Here is a 16,490-nt window from a genome sequence, read left to right on the forward strand (position 1 = left end):
GGACCCCCCCCCCCCCCACTGACAGCATTGAAGGGGCACAATTGCTGTGAAGCCATCATTGGGGCACAATTCCTCCCAATGACACCAACAATTTGAGCCAATGATATCAATGATTGGGGAAAATTTGGTCTCAAAGACACAAACAATGGGGCACAATTCCTTCCACTGACACCGGCGATGGGACATTGTTTTTTCCCCACTGACCTCAGGACCTTTTCTACTCCCAATGGCTACAGTCCTGTCCCCCTAAAGGACAGTAAACTGGCCCTTTGTTTAGAAAGTTTGGAGACCCAATGACACAGATCAGAGATGACGTTGTCTTGCGTCCACACAACGCACTGGGTGGCTGGCAGAGCGATCACATCATCGAGTACATGTAGTTCAAGCGTTCTACCGGTATCTCAGTACTGGTTACTGTCCTGCCTTATATTTAGGTTAAAATGTGTTGGTGGGGCCACATAGCAGAACTATCTTGCATTTTGGGTCTTCATTATTCGGTGGTAAACCCCACATTTGTCTATTTATTTGTTAACCTGACTCATTTGGAGCAAGCGATGATTGTTCGCAGCTTTACCAACTATCCTTTACTGTGTTACTAAAACATTTAGTAAAAACCATTGAAACAGAAAGTTTGGAGACCCCTGGCCTGGAGTCTTTTGTAATGTGTGAAAGCTGCAAAAGTTTTCCATGCAGCCGGGTTTGGAGACAACTGGACCATAACTAAAAGAGGCCATTGGCAGTAAGAGAGTCAGTTACTTGCCGTTACTGGGACAGTGAGACTGGAAGAACTAGTTGTGTGCAGTGTGACCACCCCACCCAGAACCAAAAGCTGGCCACACACACACACACACACAGCAACCTACTGGCAATTTCCACCAATTAAAATGCTTGCACTGCAGATTTGTCACGGTAGACACTATACACTCTGTACATGTTGTAAAAAAAAAAAAAAAAGGATAGATCATTTTTAAATCAATGGCATCGATATTCATTTTTTAGGTCATAGAAAAAAAAAAATTATGATGAAAAAATAAAGCAGTGTAGCTCTATTACTACATTCGAGTCTTCCAAGAAAAATTACTTTGCACTCTGGCTGTCCTGAATCAACCAGGTCTTCCTGATATCCCCATTCTGCCCCCCCCCTTTTCACTGCTCTTGGGGTCCCCCCCCTCCCTTCTTTGGATAACAGGGGCCATGGCCCCACTGTGCCAATTATAGGGGTACTTGTCAATAGTTACTGTGTGCACCAATGTTTTTAAACATGTACATCAACAACCCTGTCTAAGCCCCCATTCACATCTAGGCGTTTTTACGCCTGTAGTGCTACGCCGCTGCCGCCAGAGGGATGAGAACACATGTCCCTCTATGGAGATGGTTCACATCTCCACGCCGGACGCCTGCCGCCCGAAAAAAGGTCCCGGACCTTTTTTTCAGGCGGCTTTCGGCTAGGAGATGGGAAGCATCTCCATAGAGGGGGTCAATCTGGGGCACATCTAGGCGGACAATACCGGCGTTTTGTCGCCGCAAATCGCGGTACAAAACGCAGCTATTTGTACCGCGATTTGCGGCAACAAAACGCCGCAAATTTGTCTGCCTAGGTGTGAATGGAGCCTTATTCCTCCCTTTATTTGGTGATGTTGAGGGTGTCCTTCCCCCCTTTCTTCTTTTTGTTTTTTTGAATGTCCTTTCATGTATGTTTGTTCCTATTGTCTTAGCCCATGTTGGGCACTAATAAAATAACATTTATATATTTGAAAAAAAAATAAAAAATTTACTTACAGAAACTCCAAATAAACTGTACTTCTTAAATGTCTTGGGTCCGATGACATACTGCGACAGATCCAGGTTATCCAAGGGAAAATCCACACCTGTCTGAAGTTTTTGCTTCCATCGGCCCTCATAAGAAAATCTAGAACCATACAAAGTGCAAATGAATAAGAGTAAAACAGTTTTATTTCTCATAGCCTGAAGGTGAAGATAAGAAAATTACCTCTTTAAGTGCACTAGGAGAACGGGAGGGAGTTTCCATATTTCAATTTTCTTTGTGGAATCTCTTCGAGTTTTGCAATTGCTACAGTAGAATCTATTATTGTCTGTGAGCTTCTCTTCCTTGGAAAATGACTTAAGGCAATCCTGAAAAAAAAAAAAAACAGAGGCAATTTCTTAGTGGTGACCAAAAGGCCAGATAAATGCAAGAATATACACATATATAGGTCATTCAGAAAGAGTGCTGCATGTGTTGTCGTTGTGGTTGGTGCGAGTGAAAATAAAGTCTTTTGCCCCGTACACAAAAGTCCGATGTGAGCTTTAGAACGGGAATGCCGACCGTTTGTATGCTCCATCAGACTTTTGCTGTCGGAATTTCCGCCAACAATTGATTGAGAGCCACTTCTCAAATTTTTAGATGGAAAAAATTCCTATCAGGAAAGTCTGTAGCAATTCTGACGCATGCGCAATAACAATTTGACGCATGCTTGGAAGCATTGAACTTCATTTTCTTGCCTCATCGTAGTGTTGTACGTCACCGCGTTCTTGACGGTCGAAAGTTCCGAGAACTTTTGTGTGACCGTGTGTGTGAAAGCCAAGCTTGAGCGGAATTCCGTCGGAAAAAACATCCAAGGTTTTTCAGACGGAAAATCCGATCGTCTGTACGAGGCATAAAAGTCCGGTGGAAAATAATGACAGAAATGGATGGGAAAATAAAGCAAAAAAATAAAATTAAAATCTAACTGGTTGCTATGGCTTGTTTCCGATAGCCTCGCTATGGCTTGTTTCCGATAGCCTCGCTATGGCTTGTTTCCGATAGCCTCGCTATGGCTTGTTTCCGATAGCCTCGCTATGGCTTGTTTCCGATAGCCTCGCTATGGCTTGTTTCCGATAGCCTCGCTATGGCTTGTTTCCGATAGCCTCGCTATGGCTTGTTTCCGATAGCCTCGCTATGGCTTGTTTCCGATAGCCTCGCTATGGCTGGTTTCCGATAGCCTCGCTATGGCTGGTTTCCGATAGCCTCGCTATGGCTGGTTTCCGATAGCCTCGCTATGGCTGGTTTCCGATAGCCTCGCTATGGCTGGTTTCCGATAGCCTCGCTATGGCTGGTTTCCGATAGCCTCGCTATGGCTGGTTTCCGATAGCCTCGCTATGGCTGGTTTCCGATAGCCTCGCTATGGCTGGTTTCCGATAGCCTCGCTATGGCTGGTTTCCGATAGCCTCGCTATGGCTGGTTTCCGATAGCCTCGCTATGGCTTGTTTCCGATAGCCTCGCTATGGCTTGTTTCCGATAGCCTCGCTATGGCTTGTTTCCGATAGCCTCGCTATGGCTTGTTTCCGATAGCCTCGCTATGGCTTGTTTCCGATAGCCTCGCTATGGCTTGTTTCCGATAGCCTCGCTATGGCTTGTTTCCGATAGCCTCGCTATGGCTTGTTTCCGATAGCCTCGCTATGGCTTGTTTCCGATAGCCTCGCTATGGCTTGTTTCCGATAGCCTCGCTATGGCTTGTTTCCGATAGCCTCGCTATGGCTTGTTTCCGATAGTCTCGCTATGGCTTGTTTCCGATAGTCTCGATGTGGCTTGTTTCTGATGATCTTACCTCTGTTTTTTTTTTTAAATAATTAAATTGATGGATCTGGTCAGAAACCAAACCTGGCATTCTATGCCAATTTCTCAAACACTATAATGTCATCTTCTAACATTGTATTTGTTTCTTTTTGCATAATGAAACGCACAGAAAAACAAATAGTTACAGCTGCACTGACCATCCTAGCTGGGAGGTTTGTGAACAAACAAGCTCTTGTGATTACCTAATTGACTGTTGTGGTGACCACAAGATCAGAAAACACGCAGGTTTCCATTTTGTCCATTTTCAATCACTACCTGGAGACTTTGGGTACTCCAGGTAGCAAACTCGTAGTACGGAGAAGTTCACATTACTAGGTACGGATAGTTCCAGCTTGACAAAAACACTTGTGATCACAGGAACCATGCTGATTGGTTCCCATTCAGTTGCCGATGACCTGTAGCGATTAGTGAATGTCCACCTAGTTCTCTGCTAGAATGCTCATATTTAGAGGATAAGTTCACGTTTTGTTACATGTTACACCCGTATTATGTCAGCTTGTAGTTCTCAATGAACTACCAGGATGCGGTTATTGTCTAGGTAGTTAATTGATGCTTCCTGTCTGTGTGTAACTGTCTGCTCGTGCGAGGTATGGACAGACCGCTCACATGGAGTCTGCAAGAGCCCTGATCTGATGATTGTGGGTGCAATGCTTTGCAGGCTACTAGTATATTAAAAAAAATAATACAAGCACGTTTTTGAACTGCAAAAAGATGGGCTTTTTATTGTTTTTTAGCTTACAAATTGATCTGTGTGTTACCAACCTAATAATTCATGTGAAATGGTAAACTCTCCCAAACTAACTGATCGGTGTACTCGGTGGTGCATAGATGGTGACATATTCATGTCAAAAACGTGGCATGCAAAATTATAAATAGGCGACTAAATGCTAAAATCTGTTAAATCATGCATATATTTCTTTTTAGATTGAGGACTTGCTGTTGGGCGAGTATGTGATATGCTTGAAGGGAATCACAGAATGATCTATTTGGACTACAATGTTTCAATTCATCTTCATTTTTTGTTTACTTTTTGCTTGCTTTTTTTTTTCTTGCCACATAGTATTTGGGAGATAATATACACACACATATATGCGTCCTCTGTGTCCTTTCAGACACAGAGCCACGGCCCAGCCCCAACCATTCTCTCCTCATTGGCTAACTGACTTTGATTGACAGCAGCGGGACCCAATGGTGCCACGCTGCTGTGTCAGCCAATGAGGAGGGGAGTCCCGGGCAGCCGAAACACTCCTGCAACATCGCTGGACCTAAATGAGGCTCAAGTAAGTATTGGAGGGTCTGAGGGAGGCTGCTGCACACACAGAAGGGGTTTTATCTTAATGCACTGAAACTTTCCGGCTTTCTGGCACTTTAAGAGAACCAAACTGGCACACAATGTTTATAACCTTGACAGCCATAACTTTACCTACTAGGGCCGAAACAACTAATCGATTAATCGACAACTAATCGATTATGAAATTAATCGATTACAATTTTCATAATCGATTAATCGGCCAGTAACATAATGGGGTTAAAAAAAACTAAAAATAGGCCCTTTATAGTACAAAAAAGCAAATTGCTACTGTAAATATTACTTTCACTGTCCCACAGTAAAAAAACGAACCCCTTACAGTAGCGATTATTTGCTCTTTTTGTACTTATTTTAGTTTTTTTTAACCCCCATTATGTTACTAAACATCTCAGGCCTGGGGTCACACCTCTGTGTGTTTTTTGGTGCTTTTTGCAGAAACACACTGCAGTTCATTTACATGTTTTCCTATGGGACACGTTCACATCCATGATTTTTTTTTCATCTGCTGCGTATTTGGAAAGGGCAAGGACTTAACGCAAAACGGTGCAATTATGTTTTTTTTTTGTTCAATATACTTCAATGGAGAAGCTGCAGAAAAGCATGCAATGTGTTTTTGCGGCAATTTGTGTTTTGTAATCTGCCCAACAACAAATTGGCCCAAAAAAAAAAAAAAAATTTGGCTATTATCTGATTAATCAAAACAATAATCGGCCAACTAATCGATTATGAAAATAATCGTTAGTTGCAGCCCTATTACCTTACCTTACTAACTTTGGAATGCAGAAAGAATTTGGTTTTCAGTTTTAGGTAAAAGTTCAAAATATAACATGGATAAACCATGGGTTACAAACAAAAATGAAAAATGTTAAATATATAAAAAGGTAGAGGTGATCTGGATATGGATACAGCTGACAGTACGATACGACACTAAACACAAAGAATCATTTGCATTAGATAAAGTACCTGAAGGGAACATTTGCTGGAGGATGGAAGTGGCAATGACAGGTACATAAAAGCTTCAAAGGTTCTGGATCTTTTGTGGCATGTTAGACATTGGACAGTTGACTTGAACTGACCCTGGAAAAGCGCCACAATGATCGATTCGTTAAGTTGCTTGTGTTTGATCCAAGCTGAATCTGCAGCCTGAACATCATTTAAATGGTCGTTGTCTTCTTCTCTGTGTCTCTTCCGGTTATCTGCCTGCAATTAAGAAACGTTTCATTCCACAAAGAACCTCTACATTTTATTCTACAAACTGGACCATACTTTGCAAGTAAATATCAGCCATGATTACCTATTGACAGCATAACAATCTACGTGAAAACCTAGTTTACCATCACTGCGCACGTTCTGTTACCACACTATTTAAATTAAAACTAAAAAGCGAAACCTTTTTTTTTTTTTGTAGCGTTATAATCCCTGTCTATTCCCCCCCCCATCTGTGCCCCATTGGAGAGATTTCCCTTCACTTTCCAGTTTAATAGTCACAAAAGCAGTGAAAAGGAAATTCCTTAGTCAGAAATTGAAAAATTGGGACTATGGACTTTTTAGGCACAGTAACACACGGATTTATACAAAAAATACATTTATTAGGAGAGACATATAAAAAAACTAACACATTCGCAAAAAGAAAAAAAAAAAAAAGGAGAACCCCACATTTGATGTAAATACATAAAGGTCAAATGGAACCGCTACTGTACAAAACCATAATTCTACAGGGAGACTTGGAAGGTGCAATGACTTCAGTCCATAATAGAGGAGTCCGAGGGAATGGTTAATCACTTAAGGACCGCCTCCTGCACATTTACGTTGGCAGAATGGCACGGCTGGGCACAAGCACGTACAGGTACGTCCTCTTTAAGTGCCCAGCCAAGGGTGGCGCCCGCGACCCGGTCCGAAGCTCAATGACCGTGACCGCGGGACCCGATCGCCGCTGGAGTCCCGTGATCGGTCCCCAGGGCTGAAGAACGAGGAGAGGTGTGTGTAAACACAGCTTCCCCGTTCTTCACTGTGGCGCCGTCATTGATCGTATGTTCCCTTTTATAGGGAAACGCAATCAATGACGTCACACCTACAGCCACACCCCCCTACAGTTAGAAACACAAATGAGGTCACACATAACCCCTTAAGCGCCCCCTTGTGGTTAACTTCCAAACTGCAATCGTCATTTTCACAACAATGCATTTTTAATGCATTTTTTGCTGTGAAAATGACAATGGTCCCAAAAATGTGTCAAAATTGTGCGAAGTGTCCACCATAATGTTGCGGTCACGAAAAAAAAAAAAAAACGCTGATCGCCGCCATTAGTAGTAAAAAAATGCAATAAAACGATCCCCTATTTTGTAAACGTTAGAAATTTTGTGCAAACCAATCGATAAACGCTTATTGCGATTTTTTTTACCAAAAATAGGTAGAAGAATACGTATAGACCTAAACTGAGGAAAAAAATATTTTTTATATATATATATTTTTGGGGGATATTTATTATAGCAAAAAGTAAAGAATATTGCATTTTTTTCAAAATTGTCGCTCTATTTTTGTTTATAGCGCAAAAAATAAAAACCGCAGAGGTGATCAAATACCACCAAAAGAAAGCTCTATTTGTGGGGGGGGGAAAAAGGACGCCAATTTTGTTTGAAAACCACGTTGCACGATCGTGCAATTGTCAGTTAAAGCGATGCAGTGCCGAATCGCAAAAACTGTCTGGGTCCTTTACCTGCCTAAAGGTCCGGGTCTTAAGTGGTTAAATGACAGCAAAACGGTATGATTTTGAAAAGTTAATAGAATAAGCTCAACATGTTGCGTGTGCCGTCACGCTTCTTCAGGAGCATTGCAAGTTAAAATTCCTTAGTTGTCACCAGAACTGGTGTCCCCATTGAAAGATCTCTTCTGGTGACATTTTCTTTCACTCTCAGTGGACAAATAGAGAGTGAATCTCCCTAATAGGGGCACAGACAGCAATACAAACCTGACAGGGGTTCTAATCCCGCTCCAAAATTTAAAAAAAAATGTTTTGCCTCTATTATTTAACCATTTAAGGTCTGCCCTATAGCAGTTTTACTATTACAGAGCAGCACCTCTGCACCAATTCACGTATACATACACATGATTTGGCTCTTCTGGGTAGGGGCATGCATGTGTGTCGCCAGCGGCTCGCTCACACACAGCGAGAGCCAAGTGGCAGGTACCGCGGACTCGATGTCTGCCAGGCTTTAAAACCCCACAGTTGAGTCATGCTTTTATTTCCATTCAACTGCTACCCCTTTCAGATGCAGGGGAAGCAGCCGGGGGTGTGGCTGGAATTATACCCCCTGTTGCTTTCCATGGTCAGTATGGACCACTCTGCAACTGCCCCACAACCATGTGCAATGCAAGCAAGTGTGATGTATTAAAGTGACTGTAAACCAGTTACAACCATTTTATAAGCTATAGGTAATCTACATTAAGGCTTACCTGTAGGTGTTCAAAATATCTCCCAAATCTCCACGGTTTAGGAGATATTTACAAATGAGACGGGCGCCAGTGTCTATGGCGCAGGCGCACTTTAGAAACGGCGAGCGTGCCATTTCTAAAGGAGATTGTGCCGTGCCTGGCGGCTCCCACGTGCATCGCTTCTCCGGCCAATCACAGCACCGGAGCTGCATACCCAGAAGGAAGATGGATGCTTTGTGGAAGAGGGGACAGCGGTGACATCGTAAGCTTTGGTTTCAGGTAAGTGACACATAATGGGCTACTATACGATGCATAGTAACCCATTATGCTTTACCTTTGCAGGGAAACAAAGAGGAAGTAAAACCCATCAGTGTTTACTTCCCCTTTAATGCAGTCTTTAAAGGGTTAAAACAGGTTACAAACAACAATACAACGCCTCCTCGCCCCCCTGAAAATGATCCGAATGCAGATCGCTCTTCAGAGAGCAAAGCTTGTGTGATTTATGAGAGCGATCAAAGTACAAGAACCTTGTTTGGGTTCCCCTACCCCATTACTACCCCCACACACAGACCTCAGAAGCAGCACAGATCTGCTTCCCATGGATTAGACCGAGGAAATGTGTACAGTACATCAGTCAGTCATTCAGTGAGCACCTGTGTCCATTCATAGTAACAAGTTCTATAGAGATGGATGGGAGAGCGGAGATAATTGCTGGAGCTGTGTAAAGGGTTCTGACTTATTTAGTTCAGTCTCCCAACTCAAATGGCAAGGCGACACAGACAACTATGAAAGCAGTTCACACTTGCTGATGGAAGAAATAACATGATTTCCTACTTCTACCCAAATGCAATATGCACCATTACAGAAGAGAGCGGTCATCTCATAGGAGGGAATAGGAAAATGAGGGCCCAATTATAACAGAGAACAGATACCGCTATCCACTCTCTCAGCATAAACCAGTGTTTACTCCTCACTCTGCATCTTAGAAGTCATTCATAATATGGAGGCTGCAGTATCTATCAGAGATCTGTCTGCATAAATCTGCAGTGAACTTTTTGTGATAGGAGAGCTTGTCACATGACTGACAGGTCACATGACTGAGTTACCCTCCACATGACATGTATTGGGCTTTGAGTCTCCAAAGAAGAGGGCACATATGTAGATCACACCGTGAGCCAGAGTAGATCTTTAAAGCAGCAGTAGAGCCGTGTTGGGCCCCTTTCACACTACTGCGACTTCAAAAGGGGTTGTAGAGATTTGTTTTTTAATTTTCCAAATAGATTCTTTTAAAGCGGGGGTTCACCCTATCGACGAAAAAAAAAAAATTTTTTTTTCTTTTACCATAAAATCAGGCATTGTAGCGGGGGCTACAGTATGCCTGTCCCGAATTTTTTACCCCCGTACTCACCTTGTACGCGTAGATCGAAGATACCGGGGAATGGGCGTGCCTATGGAGACGGAGGATGATTGACGGCCGGCTCTGGCGCGTCACGCTTCTCCGGAAATAGCCGAAATAGGCTTGGTCTTCACGACGCGTGCGCATAGCCTGTGCGCAGGCGCCGTGAAGAGCCGAGACCTACTCCGGCTGTCTTCGGGGAGAGTGACGTGCCAGGGCCGGCCGTCAATCATCCTCCCTCTCCATAGGCACGCCCATTCCCCGCGGGAGCCGAAAAATACGATCTCCGATTACAAGGTGAGTCCGGGGTTAAAAAAATCGGGACAGGCATACTGTAGCTCGCGCTACAATGCCTGTCTCGATGGTAAAATCGTGTCGGGGGGGGGGGGGTGAACTACCGCTTTAAGCTAGTGCATTGTTGGTTCACTTACCTTTTCCTTCCATTTCCCTTCTAAATGTTTTTTTTCTTTGTCTGAATTTCTTACTTCCTGTTCCTCCTCAGTAAGCTGTTCCGACTGATTAACCCCCAGCCAGATGATGGGGGCAAGCTTACTGAGGAGGAGCAGGAAGTGAGAAATTCAGACAAAGAAAAAAAAAACATTTAGAAGGGAAATTGAAGGAAAAGGCGAGTGAACCAACAATGCACTAGCTTAAAAGGAACCAATTTAGAAAATAAAAAAACGAACCTTTAACAACCCCTTTAAAATACGATAAATAACATTGTGCTTCCGAGTTGTCATTTGTCCTATTCTAGGCTGTAAAATACCTAGTTGATCCTGCCTGTGTCACCTTGTGTGTGCTGACCACAGTATTCATGGCTGCTGAGCCCAGATTACCGTGGTCAGTTTACGTGCCTCTGTCATCCCGCTGTCTGTTCTGAGTCTCTCCCCCCCTCCTCCTCGCCTGCCATTTCCTAGTCAATTTGAGAGCCAATCTCCTCTCCGCCTCACGCTATTCCGCTGCAATTTCAATAACACAATGACTTGTATCCCCTTTGGTTTATAAAGACAAAACTAGTGTGTGTGTTTTTTTTTTTTAAATGATAATGCTAAATACATCAGGGAAGGAGAGCAGAGAGAGATCATGTAACCGCACAGCGACGGTGTGAGAAAAATTATTCATAATATAAAAAATAAAAAAAAACAAACACACACACACAAAACTAGAGGGGGATACCAGCAAGTTCATAATGTGACTTTACAACCACTTTAACCTGTCAGTCAGTTAAATAATTGTACAATTCCTGCCTGAATTCAGACACAGCATGCTCACTATTAACTTTATTAGCTAGAAAACCCTTCTCTGAACACCTCCCTGAAATTAGTTTCACTTAGTTTAACGGTGGCATCATGACCCAGGTGGTAATGTCGGGGCACAGGGGCTGACAATGGTCAGTTTTTGGGGAAATCGTCCGACATTTGGCCCATGTCTACAGCTCCTTGTCTGACAAAAGCGGGTCTTCTGACCAGCTTCTGTTGAACAGCGGAGCTAGAAAACCAGCATCTGATCAGCGCTCACAACCAATGTTTGTGAGCGCTGCCTGGTGTGTTCTGGCGGAGGGGAGGGTGTCCCCCTGTCAGAAAACAATAGTACAGCGGGGGAAATCACTTTGCTAACATTGCTTGTGTTAGTACAGTGATCTGTAAGTTTTCTTTTTTATTCAGCCCACTGAGTTGAACTAAATAAAAACGTATATTGGGCCAGATCCACGTAGAACAGCGTAATTTTAAGCAGGTGTAGCGTATCGTAATTACTCTACCCTGCCGCTACTTTCACAGGCAAGTGCAGTATTCTCAAAGCAAAGTTGCGGCGGCGTAGTGTAAATAGGCCGGTGTAAGCCCGCCTAATTTAAATATGGAACATGTGGGCGTGTTTTATGTTAATGTATTGCGACCCCACGTAAATGACGCTTTTTACGAACGGCGCATGTGCCGCCCGTGAAAGTATCCCAGTGCGCATGCTCCAAATTAACCCGCAAAAAGCCAATGCTTTCGACGTGAACGTAAATGACGCACGGCCCTATTCGCGAACGACTTACGCAAACTACGTAATCGACGGAAAATTTGACGCTGGCCCGACGTCCATACTTAACATTGGCTGCGCCTCATATAGCAGGGGTAACGTTACGCCGGAAAAAGCCCAACGTAAACGGTGTATCTGTACTGCGACGGCCGGGCGTATGTTTGTGAATTGGTGTGTGTATCTAGCCTATTTACATATTCTAGGCGTAAATCATCGTGCACGCCCCTAGCGCCCAGCGTAAATATGCAGTTAAGATACAGCGGCGTAGGCGACTTACGCTGGTCGTATCTTAGCAAAATTCTGGCGTATCTTGTTTTCTGAATACAGAAAAAAAGATACGCCGGAGCATCCTAGAAGTTACGCGGCGTATCAATAGATACGCCAGCGTAACTTCTTTGTGGATCTGGCCCATTGTGTGTACCAGGCTTAAGGCCAGCCAGGTGCATTTCCACTGTTGGCTCCTGAGGTTCCGTCTCTGGACAGGGGGTGACAGAGGGTTGTGTTGGCCCCGAAGACAATCTCTTTCTAAAAGTAAAAATAATTGAATGGAACAACACAGAGAATTTTGTGGCTAACAAAAGCTAATAATAAAATAATAATAATAATAATAATAATAATAATAATAAAGTATCCAGTGTCTAGTAAAGGTTCATCAGGCACTTATCAGCCTGTAAGCAATGATGATCCCATTAGCCCCTTTTTAATTAGGAAAAGGAACTCCACCTCGCTAGCCAAAAATTAAAAGGTCAAGAGCTACTAGCACCATCACCGGTGTTTTTCTTTCTGAGACACCACCTTGGATTTGGGAGCTGGCTGTGGCTTCCTGATCACTCACAGCCAATTCTCTCTCCCCCCCCCCCCCCCACCATCACCACCACCGCCACCGGGAATGGGCGAGTTCTACCAACTAGGGCAGCCATCACTAAATGGCGGCCCGCGGTCCGAGTCCGGCCCGAGTGACGCTTCTGCCCGGACCGCCATGCCGCCAGTATAATTTGAATGTCAGCGTTGGTTTGCTGGGGCCGCGGGTTTCCCCAGCAACCAGTGACGCTGGTCTCGGAGTTGACCAGCTTGCACTCACGAACCGCAAGTAGGGGCGTGACGTCACGTGCGTGCCCCGCCCCCTGCCACTCCTGGCTCTCCTTGAGCGTATGAGCACGTTGTCACATGCGCGCCCTGCCCCCCTGCTACTCGCGGTCCCGGGCTCCTTATCTTGCAGCATTGCATTCAAGGTATGTGACATGTTACTTAGTGATCACTGCTGGTCATATGTTTCTAAAGGTCACGCTAATGGGCACCTTTTTTATGTTAAGGGGCACTCTGATGGATGAATTTTATTTAAGGGGCACGCTGATGGGTATATTTTTAATGTGCACACTGATAGGCATATTTTGTTAAGGGACACATTTTGTTGTGCCCATCAGAGTGACAATTAACATAAAATATGCCCATCTGTGTACACATTAAAAATATACCCATCAGCGTGCCCTTTAAAATAAATTGTGCCCATCTCAGTGTCCATTAACATAAAAGGTGCCTATCAGTGTGACCCTTATTTTATGTTAAGGGACATTGCTGATGGGGACATTTTTTGTTAAGGGGCACGCTGATGGGCATATTTTATTTTAAGAGCAACACTGATGGGCACATTTTGTATTAAAGGGCACTCCAAATGGCAGATTTTATGTTAAGGGACATGTTTTGTTGTGCCCATCAGGGTGCCCCTTAACATAAAATGTGCCCATCAGGGTGCCCCTTAACATAAAATGTGCCCATGGGCACATTTATGTTTAGGGGCACGCTGTTGGACATATTTTATGTTAAGGGACACTCTCATGGGCACATTTATGTTTAGGGGCACGCTGTTGGACATATTTTATGTTAAGGGACACTCTCATGGGCACATTTTATGTTAAGGGGCACTCTGATGGGCAAATTTTATGTTAAGGGACACGTTTTGTTGTGCCCATCAGAGTGTCCCTTAACATAAAATGTGCCCATTAGCGTGACCCTTATTTTATGTTAAGGGGCATGATGATGGGCACATTTTATGTTAAGGGGGACTCTGATGGGGACACCTGATATAAAGGAGCTCTGTGATGGGGACATCTGATGTAAAGGGGCGCTGTAATGGGGACACCTGATGTAAAGGGGCACTGTGATGGGGACATCTGATGTAAAGGGGCGCTGTAATGGGGACACCTGATGTAAAGGGGCACGGTGAGGAGGACACCTGATGTAAAGGAGTGCTGTGATGGGACATCTGATGTAAAGGGGCACTGTGATGGGGACACCTGATTTAAAGGGGTGCTGTGATGGGGACATCTGATGTAAAGGAGCGCTGTGATGGGACATCTGGTGTAAAGGGGCACTGTGATGGGGACATCTGATGTAAAGGGGAGCTGTGATGGGGACACCTGATGTAAAGGGGAGCTGTGATGGGGACACCTGATGTAAAGGGGAGCTGTGATGGGGACACCTGATGTAAAGGGGAGCTGTGATGGGGACACCTGATGTAAAGGGGCACTGTGATGGGGACACCTGATGTAAAGGGGAGCTGTGATGGGGACACCTGATGTAAAGGGGCGCTGTAATAGGGACACCTGATGTAAAGATCCACTGTGGTGTGGACAAATGGGGACTTGAGATTCGGACCTCGGCCCAAAGAAAATTTTAGTGACCGGACCTCCTTGAATTTTAATTCAAGACCCCTGAACTAGGGGGAAGACTGTCGTGAGGCCTCCTGGATGTGACATGTATCCAAGGAGGCGGTGGGTGGGAAGGGGGGTGGACTGAGAGCAACATCATTGATTTAAGGAGTTTAAGTGCAGTATGCAAAACAGATATACAATGTATAACCAAGACAAACAGTAATAATGGTAACAATGACAGTCTATACAGCACAGCAAACTACACACAAATGTTATACACATACCCATCTATGGTCAACAACACAGCTGCACTCATTCTAGTTACACAACATAAAATCACACCTATATAGTAAAAACAAGACAAATGGGGTTTTGTTTTGAACATACACCAATGACTTTGCTTACTTACTCTCTAAAAGGTCATCAAAGGACACATAAAATGAAAAGTAGAAACAAAATTTAAGAATTTAAGTTGTGCTGTACAGGTAATTTACATACGGTCACTTACCATAAAAACAATTACTGGACATGATATGGTGGAGGTGAGGAATCAGCTTTTATTTTAGAACTCCTGCTAGGAAAACCATAGCTGGAATGTGACTAGTTACTCACCATTTCTGGAAATCAGAACAGCTACTGGAACCCCATTCAGTCTACACAGTTCATATTTTGAAATATGTATTTGGGGGAGGCTGGGGGTTGGACTTTGATGGTACCATATATAAACTGATTGATTGCCAGCCAAAATTAGAAAAGTATAAAGAAGGTTTTATTACAAAAAACATACATAATTTACATATTCATAAAATAAACTTCTTTACTCATAACAACTATAAAGTGCCTAAAAAACATTCTGTCATTGTAGATAGAATGTCACCATCATCTAGTTTATATTGAGAAGAGCTCGACATGTTTCGCGGTTTCTTATATCGCCCGCTTCTTCGGGAGCATTACTCATACATACAATTTGTCAGATGATGTATAAAAGGTTGTCATGAGACTATGAATTAAGAAAAACATTAACAAAAATATTACAGTGTGAATACAATCATAACATATCAGATAAAATAGGAGAAGCGTTCATCCCACAAAACCCCCCTAGAAAGAGGACCACCCATGAAAGTCTCACCATGGGGGGCGGTGACCAAGGTTCCTGGTAAGTCGGGGGGAATTGCCAACCCACCCCGGAGGACATAGGAAATCCTGAAACAGTATCCACATCCGGTGTGAACCTAGTTGATTAATATATTCACAACCTGCTACCTATATTTATCAAACCCAAGGCCAGCATATGCATTCATAGCAGAAGATAGTAGTAGTAATAATAATAATGAGGATGATGAATAATGATTATTACTTGGTATACCTTTGAATGGGTGCAGTTCCCTTACACACTGTTGTGGCTGTCAATGGTAATAGTGAAGCAGGCCAGGAGGCATGCAGATGATCTAAAAGAGGGGGATTTGGATGTATAGAATATGTAAATGAGCCCACCCATTAGGGAGATTTATAAGACATGTTGCTATATGTTCAGGGTATATTTACCTGAAAATTTCTTACACACACACACATGTGTATCCAAAGGAGATGATAGTATTTGCATATATAGAATCAAATATAAATGCAAATACTATCATTTCCTTTGGATACACGTGTGTGTGTGTGTGTGTGTCTGAGAAATTTTCAGGTAAATATACCCTGAACATATAGCAACATGTCTTATAAATCTCCCTAATGGGTGGGCTCATTTACATATGTACATACATCCAAATCCCCCTCTTTTAGATCATCTGCATGCCTCCTGGCCTGCTTCACTATTACCATTGACAACCACAACAGTGTGCAGGGGAACTGCACCCATTCAAAAGGTATACCAAGTAATAATCATTATTCGTATTATTCATCATTATTATTACTACTACTATCTTCTGCTATGAACGCATATGCTGGCCTTGGGTTTGCTTAATATATTCACAACCTGCTACCTATATTTATCAACTAGGTTCACACCGGATGTGGATACTGTTTCAGGATTTCCTATGTCCTCCGGGGTGGGTTGGCAAT

At 43.5% G+C, this 16,490-nt stretch overlaps 1 protein-coding gene across 3 annotated transcripts in view; it reads right to left on the minus strand.

The window, feature by feature from the left end:
• Positions 1-16,490, minus strand: part of USP8 (ubiquitin specific peptidase 8) — a 77,771-nt gene that overhangs the window by 5,660 nt on the left and 55,621 nt on the right. For 2 of the 3 annotated variants that reach the window (XM_040342570.1, XM_040342569.1), the window contains exons 17-20: positions 14,836-14,838; positions 5,889-6,125; positions 1,991-2,133; positions 1,780-1,909 (exon numbers count right to left, since the gene is read on the minus strand). In XM_040342570.1, coding sequence (XP_040198504.1) covers positions 1,780-1,909; positions 1,991-2,133; positions 5,889-6,125; positions 14,836-14,838 — 513 coding nt within the window. The remainder of the gene's footprint in view (positions 1-1,779; positions 1,910-1,990; positions 2,134-5,888; positions 6,126-14,835; positions 14,839-16,490) is intronic. The other variant, XM_040342572.1, reaches the window with a different exon arrangement.

The sequence above is a fragment of the Rana temporaria genome, chromosome 3 (assembly GCF_905171775.1).
Source record: "Rana temporaria chromosome 3, aRanTem1.1, whole genome shotgun sequence".
NCBI classification, from domain to species: Eukaryota; Metazoa; Chordata; class Amphibia; order Anura; family Ranidae; genus Rana; species Rana temporaria.